The sequence below is a fragment of the Mustela nivalis genome (genome assembly GCF_964662115.1).
Source record: "Mustela nivalis genome assembly, chromosome: 7".
Taxonomy (NCBI): domain Eukaryota; kingdom Metazoa; phylum Chordata; class Mammalia; order Carnivora; family Mustelidae; genus Mustela; species Mustela nivalis.
In genome coordinates, this window is record NC_139026.1 from 35,564,263 (window position 1) to 35,583,010 (window position 18,748).

An 18,748-nucleotide genomic window follows, 5' to 3' on the forward strand; every position below is an offset into this window, starting at 1 on the left:
AGTTTTGTTCCTCAATATTCTTTACATTGGCAGCAGGGGTGAATGCGATCGCAAACACTCCATTTCTTGAGTGACATTTCTTCCTGCATCCCACAAGAAAAGCCACAGCCACACTAATTGAGTGCTCAGCAAAATGACACACAAAAAGTTCACTGCCGCTGAAACGTTGTGGAAACACAGTAAAACGCTGATGACCATGATGGTATTTCTACAGGAAAGGAATGGAGCAGAAAAGTGTACACTTACTATATTCATACCTAACAACCCTGCAAGGCAAATATTATATTCCTATTTTACAGACCATGTCACTGATGTTCAAGATGTTCTGTAATTTATCCAAGGTCACAGCGACTTAAATCTAAATCTTAAGGCTCCAGTCCTTTGGCTTTTCCACGGCAGCCTTCCTTGTGCTTATGCACGGGGCGATTAGCCAAACACCCAGTGGTGATTCAGAGTAAACAGCAGTTGTTCTTATACTCTTAGATATACTTAACTGTTTATCACACGATGTCATGAGATCTTAAGAAGAAACTACACTCCATGGAACACGGAAACTGGCAAGTTTCTGCCTGACTTCAAATAAGGAGAAATAAAAATTCTATGCCATTTGGAGTTTGCTATTTCATGAAAGTTATGGAAATCACTCAAATCGTTCATGTAGAACCTTGGTATAATCTTACTACAGTATAGTAGTAAGTAGTTTATCCTAATGGGACATGTAACACACACAAACACGCAAATACTTTTGAAGGGGAGCGGACAGAGTTTACACACTAAAAATTGATACAATGCTCTCCAAAGGGCTAGGTTGGTTTTACCAACAGATACAACAACTCAAAATTCACTAAATTAAAATATTACGTTTTTCATCTTTTTTTCATTTTTGAACACACAAATTATATTTTTAAATACAGCTAATACTGCATTTAATCAAGAACTCTATTAAAGGTACTTGCTATATAGTTACGTTTAGCAATATTTTAATGAAAATCTAAATACATTTTCCATTTCTTCTCTTACTAAAAGCTAAGTCACTTGTTTTCAAATGTCCTTCAGTTTTCTCACGTTGTCCCTGCTGTTTGCTTTGAATCTTACATTAATTATAAGCCAAATGACAACCACATACCAAGTGCAGGCCCTGTAGATTCCCCCATCATATCAAAGAGAAGGATTATCATCTTTGCATTTCACTTGATCTCCTGAAATTAAATGAATAAACATGTGGAGAAAAAAGTGTCCTTTGGAACTGAAACACTGGCTTCACTAATCAAGGCCATAATTATTGAGGAAACATGTATTAAATTCTGAATTCATGCTATTTCACTTGATGCAAGAGTTATAATCAGACCAGCAGAGCATGCAGGAGCCATCTGGGTGCCGCACAGTTGTAAAGACAAATCCTGAGAGCAAGGGCACGTTGACCTTCCAAGCACCACGTCACTGCACACTTTGGCATGTCTGTTCTCCCCTTCTGATTTCTTACCATTCTTCTTTGAATAAAGGAACACTGTGATCAGGAGGTATGAAACTGATGTAAACAATAAAATATACCACGCCTTGAAAGCTTACTGTACTAAAACATTTCCTAACTATTTTAACTATCAATGAATTTGATTTCACACTCAGTTTCATCTGCCCCACCTCCTACCCCAGTTATGCCTTTTAAGGAATCTCTAATGCATCCAGGAATCTGTCTTTCTATAGCTTAAATTTGAGAAGTTAACACTCAATTAGCATTCCCATTGTGCCGAGTATTTAAGACAGAAAGCTGACTTCTGGGCAATGACGATTTGAAATTGGTGCAGACCACATCGTTTTTCTGTGAAATTGACAGTACCGAGCTGAATACAAGCAACCAGATAATCATGAGATCCCGTCAGTCACTCTGATTCCTCTGAGGCAGCAGGTTATCGAACATTGAGCCGAGTGATGTAATACGGATCCCAGACAGTGTTATGAGAACAGCATAGATGATTTCAGTGAGACTCATTATTTATTCATCACAAGGTCCAATTTGCGTGTCATTTTCACTGATGGTATACTGAGTTAACTGGCTGGAATTCAGTGCTGATAGAGTATTTTATTCTGGATTGTAAAAAGGACCATTTTGAAAAATGTTTCTTTCTTCCTATAAGAAGGAATGCAAAACAAAGAGGCATTTTGTAATTGTGACCATTCACTGTAACAACATTTGAACATCGTTCAGCAATACTAGAAGAACGGACACAGGAGAAAGCCCTAAAAGACTCCCCGTTTTTCCCATCAAGAGTATATAATAAGATGCTAGATACTATGAGTAAAAAGTAAAATAATCTAGTCTTCAAAAAATAACTGCCCCCCCCTTTTTAAAAAATGCTAAAGAACAAGACAAATGCTGGCAGGAAACACTCACTGAATGAACTAAACCTCCTGAGTCTGATTCTTAAGTCTAGTCTCATCACCAAAGGGTCCCACTCTCAGGTCTGTTCCCAGGGAAGGACAGAGAAGAAAATCTCCCAAGGAGCAAAACGGAGCTAGCCTGGACATTGTCAAGTTTCTCCAACATACCACATACCATTCCACATACCAGTAGAAACACAAAAACATTTAAAAACCATGCAATGGGGACGCCTGGGTGGCTCAGTGGGTTAAAGCCTCTGCCTTCGGCTCAGGTCATGATCCCAGGGTCCTGGGATCAAGTCCCGCATCGGGCTCTCTGCTCAGCAGGGAGCCTGCTTCCTCCTCTCTCTGCCTGCCTCTCTGCCTCCTTGTGATTTCTGTCTATCAAATAAATAAATAAATCTTTAAAAAAAAAAAAAAAAAAACATGCAATGTCTCCCAACATTGTTGGAGCCACAACATATCTTAAAAGGTCTGTACATCATTATACATACTAGCTCTCTAAACCTACCTTTCTAACTCATTTTCCTCTATAAATTCATGCATTCTATGTATCCGTCAAAACCATTGTTCAGTGGTCCCATAACTTCCTGTGAGTTCCCCTCTGGGCAATCCTCATGCTCTACCCTCCACTTTCCCTTGCCTCTCTAATTATAAATGTCTCTATCTGAACCACCCTTCAGGGTCTTGCTCAACTGTCTCTGTTCCTGAAAGTGTTCCCTGATCCCCTTAGCAGAAAGTACACCCCCACCCCTTCCTCAAGACTGCCCTAGCTCTCCCAAGGCCTCCCTTTATAACCTCACCACCTTCCAGACTGAATTTCACTTCTGCATTTACATGTACTACTCTCGCCTTCCTAGCATACTCTAAAATGCCCTCACAGGCAGAATTCTGTCATTGCGTCTTTGAATCCACATATCACCTAACACACTGTTTTGTACAAAGATGAATCTTTTTTAAAAAAACAACAAAGATAATGTGTGACTAGATCACTGTTTCATTAACACTCTAATGCAAACATTACATGAACTTACAAGAGTAGTCAGCTTCCCAATTTCACTCAGCTTGAACCTAAACTGTCACCAAAATACAGAATCGTCTTAAATCAGCTGAGCAGAGAAGCCAACCTGCAGAAATAAAATACCTTATTAATCTTTGACTTTTTGAATTGTAAAGTATTTTTGAACCTCAACTTTTATTTGTGGTAATATCTGGTTAGCAGTGTTGGCAGCTGTTCAAAGTTTTAAAGTACTATAGGTCATGAATATTAAATGCTACAACAAGTTTACTGGGATGAAATCCAAATTCATTTGTAAGTACATGACAAATAGTCAGCCCTCCAGTTTCAATAATGCTAGAAAATACTGTGATCAGAATCTGAGTATCTTGCGATATCTGGATTCTCACAAAGTCAAGTGTAAGGCAAGCGAAGAAAAAGAAAATCATAAGAAAGCGGGAACACTACTTGAAGTAGAGTGGCACAGATGTTGATTGAAGAAAATCAGAAACAGCAAATATGTCATATTTCACTCAGAGCAATCGATATGAGAGTCACATCTTGAGCAAAACTACAACCTAGTCTAGAAGGCGAAGGGACAAAGCTGTAAATGAGAACATATTCTGCCAATGCCATCCCCCAGCAGATAAGCAAATAAAAAAGCACATGTGGCTTCAATGTGCTAGTACCTGGAGGTGCTGTACCTCCCTTTTCATGCCCTTCTATACAGGGGGAGTCCCGCAAACTAGATGTACAGAAGCACCAAATTTAGTGTCTTCAATGTTCCAACAGTGACAAACCAGAAACCTTCAACAGCATATAAGCCCCCATCCTCAGAAGCCATTCTCAAGGTAAACCCTGTAAATGGTTTGGAAATACAGGATTATTTGTTTGCGTTCGATCACTACACCCTGATGTAGAACCAAGCTTATGCATCACATCCAGGATAAACTTTATCACCATAGGCAAACCCCACCACTCACATCCTGCTTAGCATTAAAATAAAAAAGTTAGGGGCACCTGGGTAGCTCAGTAGGTTAAAGCCTCTGCCTTTGGCTCAGGTCATGATTCCAGGGTTCTGGAATCGAGTTCTGCATCAGGCTCTCTGCTCGGCAAAGAGCCTGCTTCCCCCTCCCTCTCTGCCTACTTGGGATCTCTGTCTGTCAAATAAGTAAATAAAATCTTTAAAAATAAATAAATAAATAAAATAAGAAAGTTATTTCTAGACAGAGTTGACTCGTTTTCCAAAAGTGGCAATGGCTTCCCATTTCCTCTCTCATAATATGATCTTTTCATTTTGTTTACGTGAAACAGCACTGCAAAATTTAATTTTAAGAAAAGGAAGTTGTCTGAATAATGTACATCTTAGAAGCAACTTTAGCAAAACAGAGGAAGTCATCTTCATAGAAATTCTTAAAAGATCAAACGAGAAGGGCTTCATTTTTCTAAATCAATTTGGGCTATTATTAGAATTGTTACACTGGTTTTCAGGTTTCCTTTTTTTATCCACCAGTAACCAAATAAGTGATTATGAGGCTAATAAAGGGAAAAAAGATGTTTCCACATTAAAACAGTTAACAGATGTTAAATAAGCACAGAAAATGGCCACTAGGTAAGTAATGACTGATGTTTGGTAAGTAAGAAAAATGTTGCTTTTGCTGATTTTATTACCCATATACCTCCCGGGATCATGGGAGACTTGTAAAAAATTTTGTGGGCAGATAAAAGTCAAGCATTTATTTGCAAGGCTAGTTTAAGTGTGTTTCAAGGGTTCCTCACCACTCCCTCTTACTTTTGACCATATAAAACTAAGTAAGTGAAAGTCATCTAAGAAAGGCTAAAATAATCATTTGATGAAAAGGCAAGAACTTATTTTTCAACATTTTTCTGACATGTATTTCTTCCAATTCTACCCTCCAGATCCCACTGTGAAATGAAATCCTCATTGCACAAAGGGAAGAGGAAAGGATTTTACTTTAACATTTTAGGCGCATATTTTTCCAAGACAAATCTGAAGAAAGTGTGAATTCGATAATATCCTGAGTACCTACTATGTGCCAGATGGCGCACTAGATGCCAAAGATAATATAGAAAACACCTTAAATAGAATGCTGACGCTAAGTACTAGGAACATTTAAACATTTTAAGATGGCTATGAACATTCATTTTGTTCATAAATGTTTCTGAAGATTTTATATTTGGTGTTTTCTTACAAATCCCCCCTAACTATTGATAACTGTATTATTGTATTATTTCGTATCATATTCAATCATATTATTCTGTAAGTCATACTATCTCAATAAGCACTTATTATATAAGTTAACTGTGTTTATGTTTTTTGCATATTCAGAATAGTGGCTAGCACATAAAGACTGTAAGTTTTTATTAAATACTAAATAAAATGTCTACAGTATGACAGGTCTCTACTATTTTTCACATACTTCCACGAAATAGAAAACTTACATATTTCCTTTGCAGAAATGCAAAAGCCTTTCACATAATATAAAGATGTGCATCATCTGCATCAATCTTAGAAGTTAAAAAAAAAAAAAATTTGCAGCCAAGAATTCTGGCCAAATTCAGCCATCTCAAGGATTTTGTCTGGCCCAAACAGGATTTGTCTTTAAATCAGTAACCAAAAGTAAGTAATAATAAATGTCACTGAAGTGCGCCTGGTTGGCTCAATGGGTTAAAGCCTCTGCCTTCGGCTCAGGTCATGATCGCAGGGTCCTGGGATCGAGCACTGCATCGGACTCTCTGCTCAATGGGGAGTCTGCTTTCCCCCCCCGCCCCACCGCCTCTATGCATACTTGTGATCTCTGTCTGTCAAATAAATAAATAAAATCTTTAAAAAAAAAAATGTCACTGAAAAATCCAGAGGTCTGTCTTCTTAGGGAACTCTTCAACTCTCCCAAAAGCAAACCTGTATGTTCTTATTGCAATAATAGGATGAAGAGGAATCCCCGAGGTGGGCGTAATCTTGCTTCCACCAGTCCCTTCTGTCTGGTCCTGGTGCACATTTGAGTTTGGGGGCCAGGATCTTTTAAGAGGTACAGAATTCAAACCAACACTGTGAAGAATGAAGCTGAGTGTTACTGCTATGAGAAAAACATTACTGATGAAACTATCAACACAGAGAGCCTTGCCCCTCTGGTCTTAATAATTTCCAGCTTTAAGAGGACCGCCATTTTGGGATTTGAGTACTTGGCTAGTTCACTGCTTTGCATAATAGAGTTAAACATTTGTGCATTGGAGTTTTCTGTTTATATAAAAACTGTGTTTTAATAGAGCAGGAAAGTTTATTTCATCTGGCAAACCATGATCTGGAGTTAATTGGTAAGATATTTAAGATGATTTATTCTTTTAAGGTTGAAAAGGACCTTCTAAAGTCTTTTAATTCACTTCCTTCAGAGTCTCTTCTAACTCACCCCAGGCATAGAAATCTATATATTATAAAGACAGAATATGGAATTTTCTATAACTTCCATATGTAATCTGTGCTAGTGTTTACAAGCCCCATAGACATAAAATTCTAAATGAAAGTTTTTGCTTAAATATTCATGCTTCAGCTTTGGTCGATTCCTAATTCATATGCTTTCGAAAGGACTGTATGTTTAAAGACAAACAGCAGTTTATCTTTTGGCTTTCTCTTCCTTAAAATAAAGAACTATAACTTCCATTAATATTCTTCTTTCTCTCAACTAATACACATCAGGTGCCTTCCAAACACCGGGCACCCAGCTCACACTGGACGCCCCACAATTTCATATAATCTTCACAACATCTCTAAGAGAGAACACTCATGATCTCCATTTCCAGATAAAGAAGCAGGTCATTGAACTAGCCCAAGGTTACTCCGCCAGTGTGAGTTAATATTTGATTCCATTCTAAGGAAGTCATCTGACATTACATCTGTTCATTCATCTTCACACCTTTACAATATAGTAAAATCATCGCTAGACACACACAAATATGTATTTTAGTTCTAGTGATTCTCCCATTTTCTGGGTGACTTTCACATCTCTGGTCTCTACACCTTAGCTGGAAATAAGGGGAATGCCATAGATGATCTCTATAGTCCCTTGAAAATCTATACAATCTGTTACCAAAATGTTCTCACTAAGCTCACTGACCCAAAACCTGAGAATGAAACAAAGAGTGCGCTTGAGATACCAACTCCCAGATGAAGTGTTTTTGCTGCCCCGACTACTTCCCTTGCCCACATGCAGTGGCTGCCAGACAGTCTAGGCAAGTTTCCATTTGGAAACTTCTCAGGACACTGAATCTTCAAAGTGTTAAGTCCTTTCCCATGGCGTGGGGGGGGGGGGGGGGACTTCACTCTCCATGGCTAGTTCCTTTGCGGGTGACGTTTCTCATTTTCTTAAGCAGGACGCTCGGTTACATTTTAATATCGGATAAACAAAGATAATTTCTTATTACAGCTATGTCCCAAATACTGTATGGGACACAGGTATAATAAGGATCTCTATCAGCAACTCTGTCCTTGAAATATGCTTAGAGAACTGAAAATTTCTTAGAAAGGAACTTCAGAAGGTCATAAACGCAAGTCCTGAGTTGATATACCAAAATAATTTCCTAATTGAGGAGACAGTAAAGTGGAAATTCTGTAGAATGCTGAACCACAATGTTTCACAGGTTATCAATGCGAGGTCCTGAAACACAGAGCGTCTATGTCCTCAACTAGACCTTTCTCTCCCAGGGACAAGGACCATGATTTATATGTATTCTATCTACTATTTCCAGAAAATCAAGAAAGTTTACTGTTGTTGTTGATACGGTTTTAAAACAAAAACAAAAATAAGATTTCTCTCCCTAAATTTTCCTGAACAAATAGTTAAAATGGATTTGAAATTAAGTTTGCCTTTCAAACTGCATCGTTTTTAGGCATCAAACTCGACCCAACCAGAGTTTTCTTTTACAGGTTCAGCATATAATTGAAATCACAGAAGAACTTCATTAACCACTGGATACTTAAGTTCCAACTGAAAGGGTTATGCTTCCTCACAGAAGTATAGCAGTAATTACCCTGCCTACTAAGTGGAAAAAAATAGTCATTTAAAAGTAATAGTAATAATAAATGTTTCTATCTCCCTCAATTTTTTTCCTTTCACTTCAATTCCTTCCCAGTTTGATTTTTTTAAAAAATTGAGAATTGAGGGCAGGGGGCAGGAGGAAAAGTCACCAAAACTAGTAAACTCGACAGCATTCCTGATCAGGGTAAGTATCCAAAACCATAGCTCCTCACATAAGTGTCCAAAAGGAAAGAGGAGCTGTCCTAAAACATGACCGAGTTTTGCAAACAGTGGTCAAGCTCACACCTTATACTAGAAGGCAGAGCTAGGGCAAGTTTATTATGAATGAGAGAGAAATAGGGAAGGAGATAGTTTCTCAACCACCTCTGTCTGCCCAATTCCTTCCCTTAACACACTAGCCAAAAACTGGTTCTCTTTAGGTAGATGGGATCTGAAAGCACTTCTGCACTTCTGTGACCTTCAGACAACATTGCGTTTGAAACCACTAAGGGAATACAGAAGAGCAAATATTAAGCCCTGAGGCAAAGGTCTTCATTGGCCTCAGGGCAAAACCTATAATAACCTCCTTCTGCTTTGATTCTTCTATTCTTATTCATTACAACAAGGAAAAAGGTGAAGATGATTCACTGTTGAAGAATCTGAGTTCCCATGGCCCTACAGAGAAGGGCTGTTTTCCAAAGTCAGGTCAGGAAAATACTATTAACAAATGGCAGAGGATTTCCCCTCAGTAGAGTTTAGCATGTGGCTCTATTACCCGCTCTGATATTTTTACAAATACACATTACAGGCAATCTACTGGATTACAGAGAATTTGGGCTGAAATAAAGAATGAATAAAAACAAAGATTGCCTAATCTTTACCAGGCAAAAGTGCCCTTCTACCCTCTTTGAAATGATGAAAATACGTTAGGACGTCCGAGAAATAAAACAATCCATGAATGAAAGGCATGTTAGGAGGGAAAGGTCGAAAAGGACACTTCCACTTACTGAAGATCAAAACATAACTTCTTCCAGCTTCTCTTTGAAGAGGAACAAATTTGCTTTTTAAATGGGGAAAAAGGACCAGGCAAGCAGAACTGCTCAGTAACCCAATGCTCGAGCACCAATAATCACTTACTTTATAGATGGCAGGTAAGATCTGTTTCATTTTCAGCCTGTGAAAGACAAAGACGTCATAAACTGCGGACACGGCGAGCACCGTCACTCCTTGTTCCTTCCACAGCATGCTGCAGCCCGCACACAGTCCCGTCCCCAGGAACCAGCCCCAAGTCCGGGCTGAGTAGCCTCTCGTAGAACAGTGTTTCATGTAGCACAGCAAGGACAGGAGAAAGAAGAGACTGGCCCCGACGTCGGCCCTGCCCACGATTCCCGCCACTGCCTCCGTGTGAATGGGGTGAGAGGCAAACATCAAGCCGGCCATGAAGGTCCAGTATCCGTCCCCAAGGAGGATCTTGGAGAAGCTCGTGAAGACACCTGTGACGGCCGCGTGCAGCAGGACATTGACCAGGTGATAACTCCAAGGATTCAGGCCTCCGACGGCATGGTTCAGGCGAAAAGAAAGAGTGCACAGGGGCCGGTAGGATTTGTGGCTGCCGCTGTGGGTTAGAAGAGTCCCCCAAAAATCATTGTAGAAAATGTGTGTCCATGGAGTTTCGGGGAGAAGGTCTTGATTAGTCTTGATAGCACGGCTAAAAAACAAAATGTTTTTGTTTTTTTTTTAAATCAAATTTAAAATACGGAAAGGAAAAAAAAAAAAGGAACATGAAGACATTTGACCCTTGACCTACATGGGGGTTAGGAGCGCTGACCCTCATGCAGTTGAAAATCCAAGTATAACTCGGGAATCCCCAACCTAATAGTCTACTGTCAACCAGAGGCCCTACCAGTGACATGAACAGCCGATTAGCACACATATTTTGTATGTTGTATGTATTATATACTGTACACTTCCGATAAGGTAAGCTAGAGAAAACGTTATTAAGAAAATCATAAGGAAGAGGGCACCTGGTGCTCAGTCAGTTAAGTGGCTGCCTTTGGCTCAGGTCAGGATCCCAGGGTCCTGGAATCAAGCCCTACATCTGGAATCAAGCCCTACATCTCAATGACGGAATAGCGGGAGGGGGTCTGCTTCTCTCTCTCCTTCTGCCCCTCTTCCCTGCTCGTGCTCTTTCTCATGCTTTCTAATAAATAAAATCTTAAAAAAAAATCATAAAGCAGAGAAAAGGCTTTACAGTACTGTATTTGTTGTAAACAATCTATGTAGAAGTGGACCCATGCTATTCAAACCCGTGTTGTTCAAGGGTCAACTATATGTGACATAGCTAAGATATCGCCTTCCCATAAGCTGCTGTCATGCGTACAATGGGATCCCAGGTACACACAGGACTGATGAAAATGAGCCTTATGGAAGGCTTTACATACAGATTGAATTCAGATCCTCCCCTTACTTCTTAAGATCACTACAATTAGGTTGTTTCTTTCCTCAAAAGCTTTGTTTAAATGCAAATACAATTGAAGAATAAATGCAGTTTCTATCAGTGGTTTAAGACTTACTGCAGCAGGGGACCTGGGTGGTACAGTGGGTTAAGTCTTTGCCTTCGGGTCAGGTCATGAATCCAGGGTCCTGGGATCAAGCCCCACATCTGGCTCTCCACTCAGCGGGGTGCCTGCATCCCCCCCCCCACCCCCACCTCTCTATCTACCTGTGATCTCTCTCTCTGTCAAATAAATAAAATTTTTAAAAAATAAATTTTAAAAAATCTATTTAAAAAAGTGTTTAAAAAAACTTACTGCAGCAGTTGCCAAACAACGGCCCTAAAAATCATGTGGTATCCTGGCTTAAAATGCAGATGACAAACAGCTGGTTGATGTGAGGTCTGAGAATCTACATTTTCTAAAAGGCATAGCCCATGGGACACTAGTGGTCCTTGTGCAGAGAGCTGCTTAAAGCAAGAACTAGCAAGCTCCCCAGTAGAAATAAACTATAGGGGCACCTGGATGGCTCAGATGTTAAGCATCTGCCTTCGGCACAGGTCATGATCCAAAGGTCCTGGGATCAAGCCCCACATGAGATCTCCCTGTTTGGCGGGAGGCCTGCCTCTCCCTCGTACACTCCCCCTGCTTATGTTCCCTCTCTCATTGTGTCTCTCCGTCAAATAAATAAATAAAATCTTACTTTTTAAAAAAAGAGAGAGAGAAAGAAAATAAAGAAAGAAACTTTAGATAAAATATCTGTGCCCTGGGGGAGCCTGGGTGGCTCAGTGGGTTAAAGCCTCTGCCTTCGGCTCAGGTCATGATCAGAGTCCTGAGATCGAACCCCACATAGTGCTCTCCGCTCAGTGGGGAGCCTGTTTCCCCCTCTCTGCCTGCCTCTCTGCCTACTTGTGATCTCTGTCAAATAAATAAAATCTTAAAAAAAAAAAAAGAATATTTGTGCCCAGAGCAATGTTTCTCAGACATATAAATCATGGAGGGTGGGGGGTGACGGGGGGAACTTGTTAACAGGTATGTGCTGAGTCGGTAGGTCTGGGGAGAGCCAGAGACACCATGGTTCTAACAAGCTCCCAAGTAATGCCAAAGCTACTGGTCCTTCAGCCATGCTTTGAGTTGAGAGTTTGAGGAAGAGTTGGGGAGGCCAGGAATAAGGTCTCTCCTTCACCCAAATGTTTCCCTCTCTCCTTCATTATAGAAAATTTCAGCCTTTCCCCACTCTGAGTTCTCATAGGACTTATAATCTTTTCTACCAAGTGCCTTGTGTCCTGCTTTTGAGAATTCATACTTCCAGGTTTGCATGCCTGGGTTCGCCAAACAGACTTCAGGAAAGAATAACCTAGTATCTGCTGAGAGCTCGCTTTCTGCCAAACACTGTAATTGTTTCCTTGGCTCTATCTTCTTTAATCCATAGAGTAAATGACAAAGTAGATATTATCTACATCTCTCAAGTGAGCAAATTATGGTTGAGAACTAATAATGGTTCCAAAATCACACAGTTGGAAATAGCAGGGTAGAGTTCCCCAGCCCATGCTCTTTCCACTCTGTTGGGATTCCCAAAATGTGATCTCCAAACCAATGCAAGTATGTAAGAAGCTACACGGGTGAACCTTGTAAAAATTTTAATGGTTCTATTTATTTTAATGTGTATTTGAAAGGAAATTTAATTATCAAATCAAAGCTGGATTTCACAGCTGTTTGTTCAAAATAAGGAAGTTAAAAATTAAAAAGTCAATGTAGAGACAAATATTAAAGAATCAATGGTGCTGGTACATGTGGACAAGGTACAAGTGTTGGCATGTAAATGATTCAGTGAGGAGGATCCCTGCTCTAGGCCATTATACTCTCCAGAGAATAGGGGGTATCTGCACTGTTTTGTATCCTTAGTCCCTCTCTGTACTTATGGAACACAGGGGAGGCACAGGACTTAGAAGGACAGAGAAATGAGACAGTCAGGACACCTACTCCACATATAGAGACCTCTTGCCTCGTCTGACATCACGGCTTTTTTAAGGGGTGTGGGCACATGAGTAGCTGAAGACTCTATGACAGAAAATCACCTGATGACTTTGACCTCTAGCCCCTCCATCTGTTCCGCCTTTCACTGTGAGACAGGGAAAGCAAAGGAATTTCTACATGCATAGGACCAAAAAACCAGGTTGGCAGAGCCCTGGATTGAGGAAAAACATGCCCGAATCACCAGCTCTGTAATTTACCTGAGTGTCCTCAAAAACAAGAAAATGCAACAAATTCAAAAAGATTAAGAAACCCATCCAAGGTGACACAGCCAGTGGAAATAATAGCATTCTGGTTGGAATAAAATGATACGGCGATGCTGGTTTTCACCTCCTTCTCTAAATTGCTTCCCTGTTGACCTCTCTGAGCTTCAGTTTCTGTGAAGATAATGGTGGGGTGGTTTTAGGGTGGTTTTTTTTTTTAAAGATTTTTATGTATTTGAGAGAGAGAGGGAGAGAACACAGGTGGGAGGAGGGGCAGAGGGAGAAGCAGACTCCCCACTGAGCAGGGAGCCCAATGCTGGGTTCAATCCCAGGACCCCAGTTGGGATCTTGACCTGAGCCAAAAGCAGAAGCTTAACCGACTGAACCACCCAGGCTCCCCATTGTGATGATAATAGCTTTACCTTGAAAATAGTTAACAAACACTTGTAATTGTTCATTTATCTTCTATGTAGAAAATCAAAGAACACTATCTTGCCAACACATGAATGTTCTGGAGATTGAGCACAAATGACATCTGGGCTCTGGGAGCTGCTGGTGTTATTATTCTATAAAGACTGGGGTACAATGTCCAAAAACTCCCTTATTAAAGTCAGCTTGGTGCACAGTCTCTGAAATTAGATGCAATTAGGGGTTAGAATTAAAACATATCAACAGTAGTTGGTGATTATCTTTTTTGAGCCAAACACTACGCTAGGCCTTCTACATAAATTATCTACTCATAGAAGAACAAGCTGAGTTTTCTAGGTGCTCCATAAAAAGGCTGAAGGTCTATTAAAATCGTGTCTTAAAAAGTGCTCAACATGGCAGAGACAGTCCTTCTCCATGGTCTGATCTCCCCTTTCCCATATTCCTAGCTCCTAGCTCTTCATTTTTTAGCTGGGTACATGGTCATCTGGAAAAAAAGATTTCATTTCCTATTTCCCCTTGCTGCTAAATACAGTTCTGCAGTGAATTTTTGGCCAGTGCTACATATTACTTCTAAAAAGTGTCCTTAAAAAATCAAACCTCCAGGTTCTTCCCTCTTCCCCTCTCCCTTGTTCTTGCTGGAGCAAAGCTGTACGAGCTGGAGTTCCTGCAGCCATCTTGGCCCATAAGGGACCCTTAGGAATAAAAGTCATGCCCAGCAGAGCACAGGAATAAGACTGAAGGAAACTGGATCCCTATTATGGTAGACCACACCAGCCTTAAGCTAACTACCTCTCCATCCTGTGAGTATGAGAAATAAATCACTATCTTGTATATCCTAAACTGTGATATTTTGGGTGTTAGGTAGAAGCAGCTAAACCTAGTCATCAGTGAAATCCTTTGTTAACAGAAGACCTACTGTATCACAGTGGTTTGATTTTCCATATTTATTTTTATTTTTACAAGTCTCCGTGTATCGACTGTGTACCAAATTTCCATATAAATTGGCTTTTAAAATATTAGAAACAGATGTTATTCTGGATCCATTAAATTAAAACACCCTGCTTTGACATTCATCAAGAGTCTAACCCAGAAGTAACGGCTTAAGACCTGATGGGTTATAATTAAAATTTAAAGAAATGTGAAAAACTGCCAAACTGCCAAATAGTGTTCGCACAGAGAGCGAATTTCAAGTAATTCAGAATGAAAAGCCAACTGGCCTCTACTAAACATCAACTGAGATATTGACGTAAATTCATATAATATCAACGCAGAAACATGCAGACTATCAAACTCAGGGCAGTAGAAAGACCGAGAGCAAAGCATTCTGGGAGGCGGCTTTGTTAACGCAGTGAGCAAGGCTGGAAAGCACATTTTGTTCTGGACCGTACTTCGCCCCTTCACTGGCAGATTCAGACAGGAGAAAGAACCACGTTCTCCAAACCAGGGTTTCTACGTGCCATTAGATCAGTGCTGTAACCAACTCTACAAAGACTTTCTCAGGACCAAAAAACAAAAAAAACAAAAAACAAAAAAAAAAACAAAACCAACAACCACTCCTGCTTTTAAAAAGCTGTACAACATTGCCAGAATTTATTAGACTTAGAGCAATAAATCTAGTCATCTGCAGTAGCCAACAAAATATACTATACACCTAACTCTCACAAAACAAGGGTTTCAAAAAAATGAATTAACAAATCTCATAATTACACCATGAGAGAAAACTCTGATGAGACACAGGCCCAAGTTTACATGGTTGGAAAAAATGTAGAGGCAGTTTTGCTGAACAAAAGTGGGAGATCAATGTAACACCTCAGCCCTATGCAGAACATATTCTACTAAGGGACACTTTAGTATGATAAAATCCTCTGATGGGTGTTACCTGCTTAGGCAGGTTCTTATTAACCATAATGAATATTATGGCAAAAGAACATGAAATAAAACGAAATTGTACTGGGCTTTAGTATATAAGTCATGTCACACATGCAAGTCAGTGATAAGGGATGCATGACACATCCCCTCACATCATATTCAGAAAAATACGAACCTGAAGGGCCTTAATAGAAAGAATCTAAATAATCTGCCCGCAAAAGGAGAAGTAAAGGTAGTCGTTCAACACTAAGCAAAATAGATCTTCGCCCATTTGCATTTTCTTACAAGAGTCCAAAATGGAAATAGTAAAACCTTTTCTGTGATTTCTCAGCTAACGAAAAACCTTAACTCAAAACAAAATTTCAGGCTGATATAATTTCTTAGGTTACTGCTGTGAATTGGTGTTGAAAATTCAAAAAGACACTAAGGAATTAGGAAATTTTCCACTCTGGGAAAGGTGAAGAACATCGGAGCAGCAGATGTGAAAAAGAAACAATTGCAGGCAGAATTCTCCAGAGAACACACGACTGAGAGGCTGTCTTTTGAAGCAAAAGGATCCAGTCCCTCAAGTCTTCAAGGAGGGCTTAACCTGTTCCAGTTGTGTTCATTTGTGGCTCTTTGTTTCTGCTGCCTTATGATTTTTCCTTTAGAAAATGTTGACAAAGGCCAACACTATTGTAAAGCTGATGAATGGGGTGACACAGCCATCCTAACTGTCCTCGTGTGTGTTTCTCTCACTGCTGTTTTTTCTGTCCATTGACCTTTTCAGTCACAAACACCATAAATGAGGACCATTAGTCCATCGGAGCAGAAACAATGCTCCTATTCTTCAAACGTCAAATGGCACGCTTTCCGAGGTGCTTTCAATGGTTCTACTGAAAGGTAAGTAAAGGCCAAACTTTTAATTAAAGGGAAAAAAAAACCTTCAACTAATGGATGGGTTGAAGTTTGTTATACAAAAGAGCGAAGAAAAAGAAGGGGCTTTGCTGACCTGCCCTGCTTCAATGATACCCAAGGATGCCTGGCTATGCCTGGCTATGCCTGGGTAGGACAGTGAAATGCAGAAGGTAAGAAAATTGACTCTAGAGCCGATGACACTAGAGTCCAAGGTACCTCACTTTTCTCATCTGTAAAATAAGGATAATAACTGTACTTGCCTATTGGGATCATTGTGGGGAGCGAGTGAATTAGTAAGCAAAAAGCAAATTGTTACATGTAATAGAAGGTGTATAATGGACATAATATATGTAATATGTCAGCCGCTATCATTATTAGTATTATTATATTCAACACCAAACTAGTGATGCTAGCCATCAGCGCAAACACAGTGCTCTTCATTACATTGATAGCCTCCAAAACCTATGGATCGTGGTCACTACTATCACACTTAAAATTTCTTTGAGCTTTAACGATACTCTCAAGATAATATTCATGAAGTCTTACTTTTGGTCTTCAACACATTAATCTTCTGAGTTTCCTCCTGCCCTTTGGGCTATCTCTTTCTAACTCTCCTTGGCTAGCATCTGCTTCGCATTTTCCTCCCAAAGGTGGATGTTTCTCCCCTGCTTCTGTTCCCTGACCTTCTTTCTCTGGACATATCCCCCATCTACAGTCAATCACCTCTGAGCCTTCCAACTCCAGAGCTGCCTTCTCCACCTACACTTCCAGCCAGAGTGTTACTCATGAACCTCCACTTCTAACTGGCCATTGATACCCACACTGGAATGGAAGGAAGAGTAATGAAATCCTGGTTCCTTCAGGACCCCCAGGAGTACCACCTTTGGTCTATTAGCCTCTCTAAAGCTCAGCATCCTTACCAATGGTTGGTAGATAATAACAATACATCTCATAAACTGTTGTGCTGGAGATCAAATGAAGCAATGTTACCTTAAAATGTTTGGAAAATCACAGAGCCTTGGGGTACCTGGGTGGCTCAGTAGGTTAAGTGGCTGACTTCAGCTCAGGTCATGATCTCAGGGTCCTGGGATTGAGTCCTGCATCAAGCCCTGCATCAGGCTCCATGATCAGTGGGGAGTCTGCTTCTCCCTTTCCCCTTCCCCCTAACTCATGCTCACGCTCTCTCTCAAATAAATAAAATCTGTTAAAAAAAAAAAAATTCCAGTCTTGTGTAATGCATATTTGTTGTTGTTTGGGGCTGCTGCGATGCTAGTTCCCTGTGTCCTGTTTTTGGGTTTTTGTTTTTGTTTTTCTCTTTTGAGAAGAGCCCAGGTTTACTTTCAGTTCATATGGATAGGGTGAGGCTGTCTTTACCTCCTGACAAAAGGTCATTATATGACATGGCCAATTAGTGTACCATAATCACCTATTTCGTTGCTGGCTGTGACAACTGATTTAGCAGCAAGCTGGGTCAAGCAGACTCAAATACAGCCACAGGAGTCTACTGAGAAAGAACATCTTTTGAGAATGAGATGAAATCCTAGCTCTGCTCAAGAATTCCCTGAAGACAGAGCCTGCCAAAGAAGAATAAAGCCAAAACCAAAGAACCCAGATCTAGGTGACAAAGCGGCCATTCCTGCTGCAGCCTGAGCCCATCATGCCTGAAACTAACACCGTTAACTAAAACAAGAAATGCCCCTTACTCCTAAGTTAATCCGATTGTCATTCTGACATCTACAAGCAAAAGAGTGCTCAACAAGCAGTTGGTGATGGAATTACCAATATTGTTAGTTGTCCTTTTAATATCTTAAGCTTAGTAAGTCTGAACCCCCAAAATTTTCCTCATCACCCATCCCCTTTTTCGTAGAAGCCCCTGATTAAGTACTGCCATTCCTCCAACACCATCATCAAAGTTGTACTTGAGGGCTCCTTCTCCCTCTGCTCCTACATCCATTTTTAAATGGGTTAAGGATATTTTTACACTATCCAGAACCTCAGAGAAAATCCAACTTGCAAGTTTCCCTTGAATCCACCTCTAACTTCTCTGTTGTCGTCTCATTCAGGCTTTTATTATGTCCTGCCTGTACTGTTTAGCATGCTTCCTGAAACTGCCTGTTCATTTTTCTTTCCTTGGTTAGGCGTAAGTCCCCTTATGGAAGGAATTATGTCCTTTTTTTTTTTTTCTCCCAGTGCCCAACACATACTAGGCTTATGATAAATATTTGTTAAAATTAAGTAAATAGTTATCCCTGACTGCTTTCTTTTCCCCTTTGATCCACTATACACATGCTGCAGATAAAGAAACTTCCTGAAATCTAACTCGAGCATCACTACTCTGTTCCACAAAACCCCTCATCATGCCCTATTTCTTACCATAATAAACACCCTTTACAGCCCAACACTCATAACCATCCC

General features: G+C 40.2%; 1 protein-coding gene across 2 annotated transcripts in view; it reads right to left on the minus strand.

The window, feature by feature from the left end:
• The window catches only part of TMTC2 (transmembrane O-mannosyltransferase targeting cadherins 2), a 437,070-nt gene that overhangs the window by 261,804 nt on the left and 156,518 nt on the right, over positions 1-18,748 (minus strand). The window contains exon 2 of one of the 2 annotated variants that reach the window (XM_082742213.1): positions 9,547-10,117. The exons of the other annotated variant lie outside the window; for it this stretch is intronic. Coding sequence (XP_082598339.1) covers positions 9,547-10,117 — 571 coding nt within the window. The remainder of the gene's footprint in view (positions 1-9,546; positions 10,118-18,748) is intronic. 2 annotated transcript variants of the gene reach the window in all.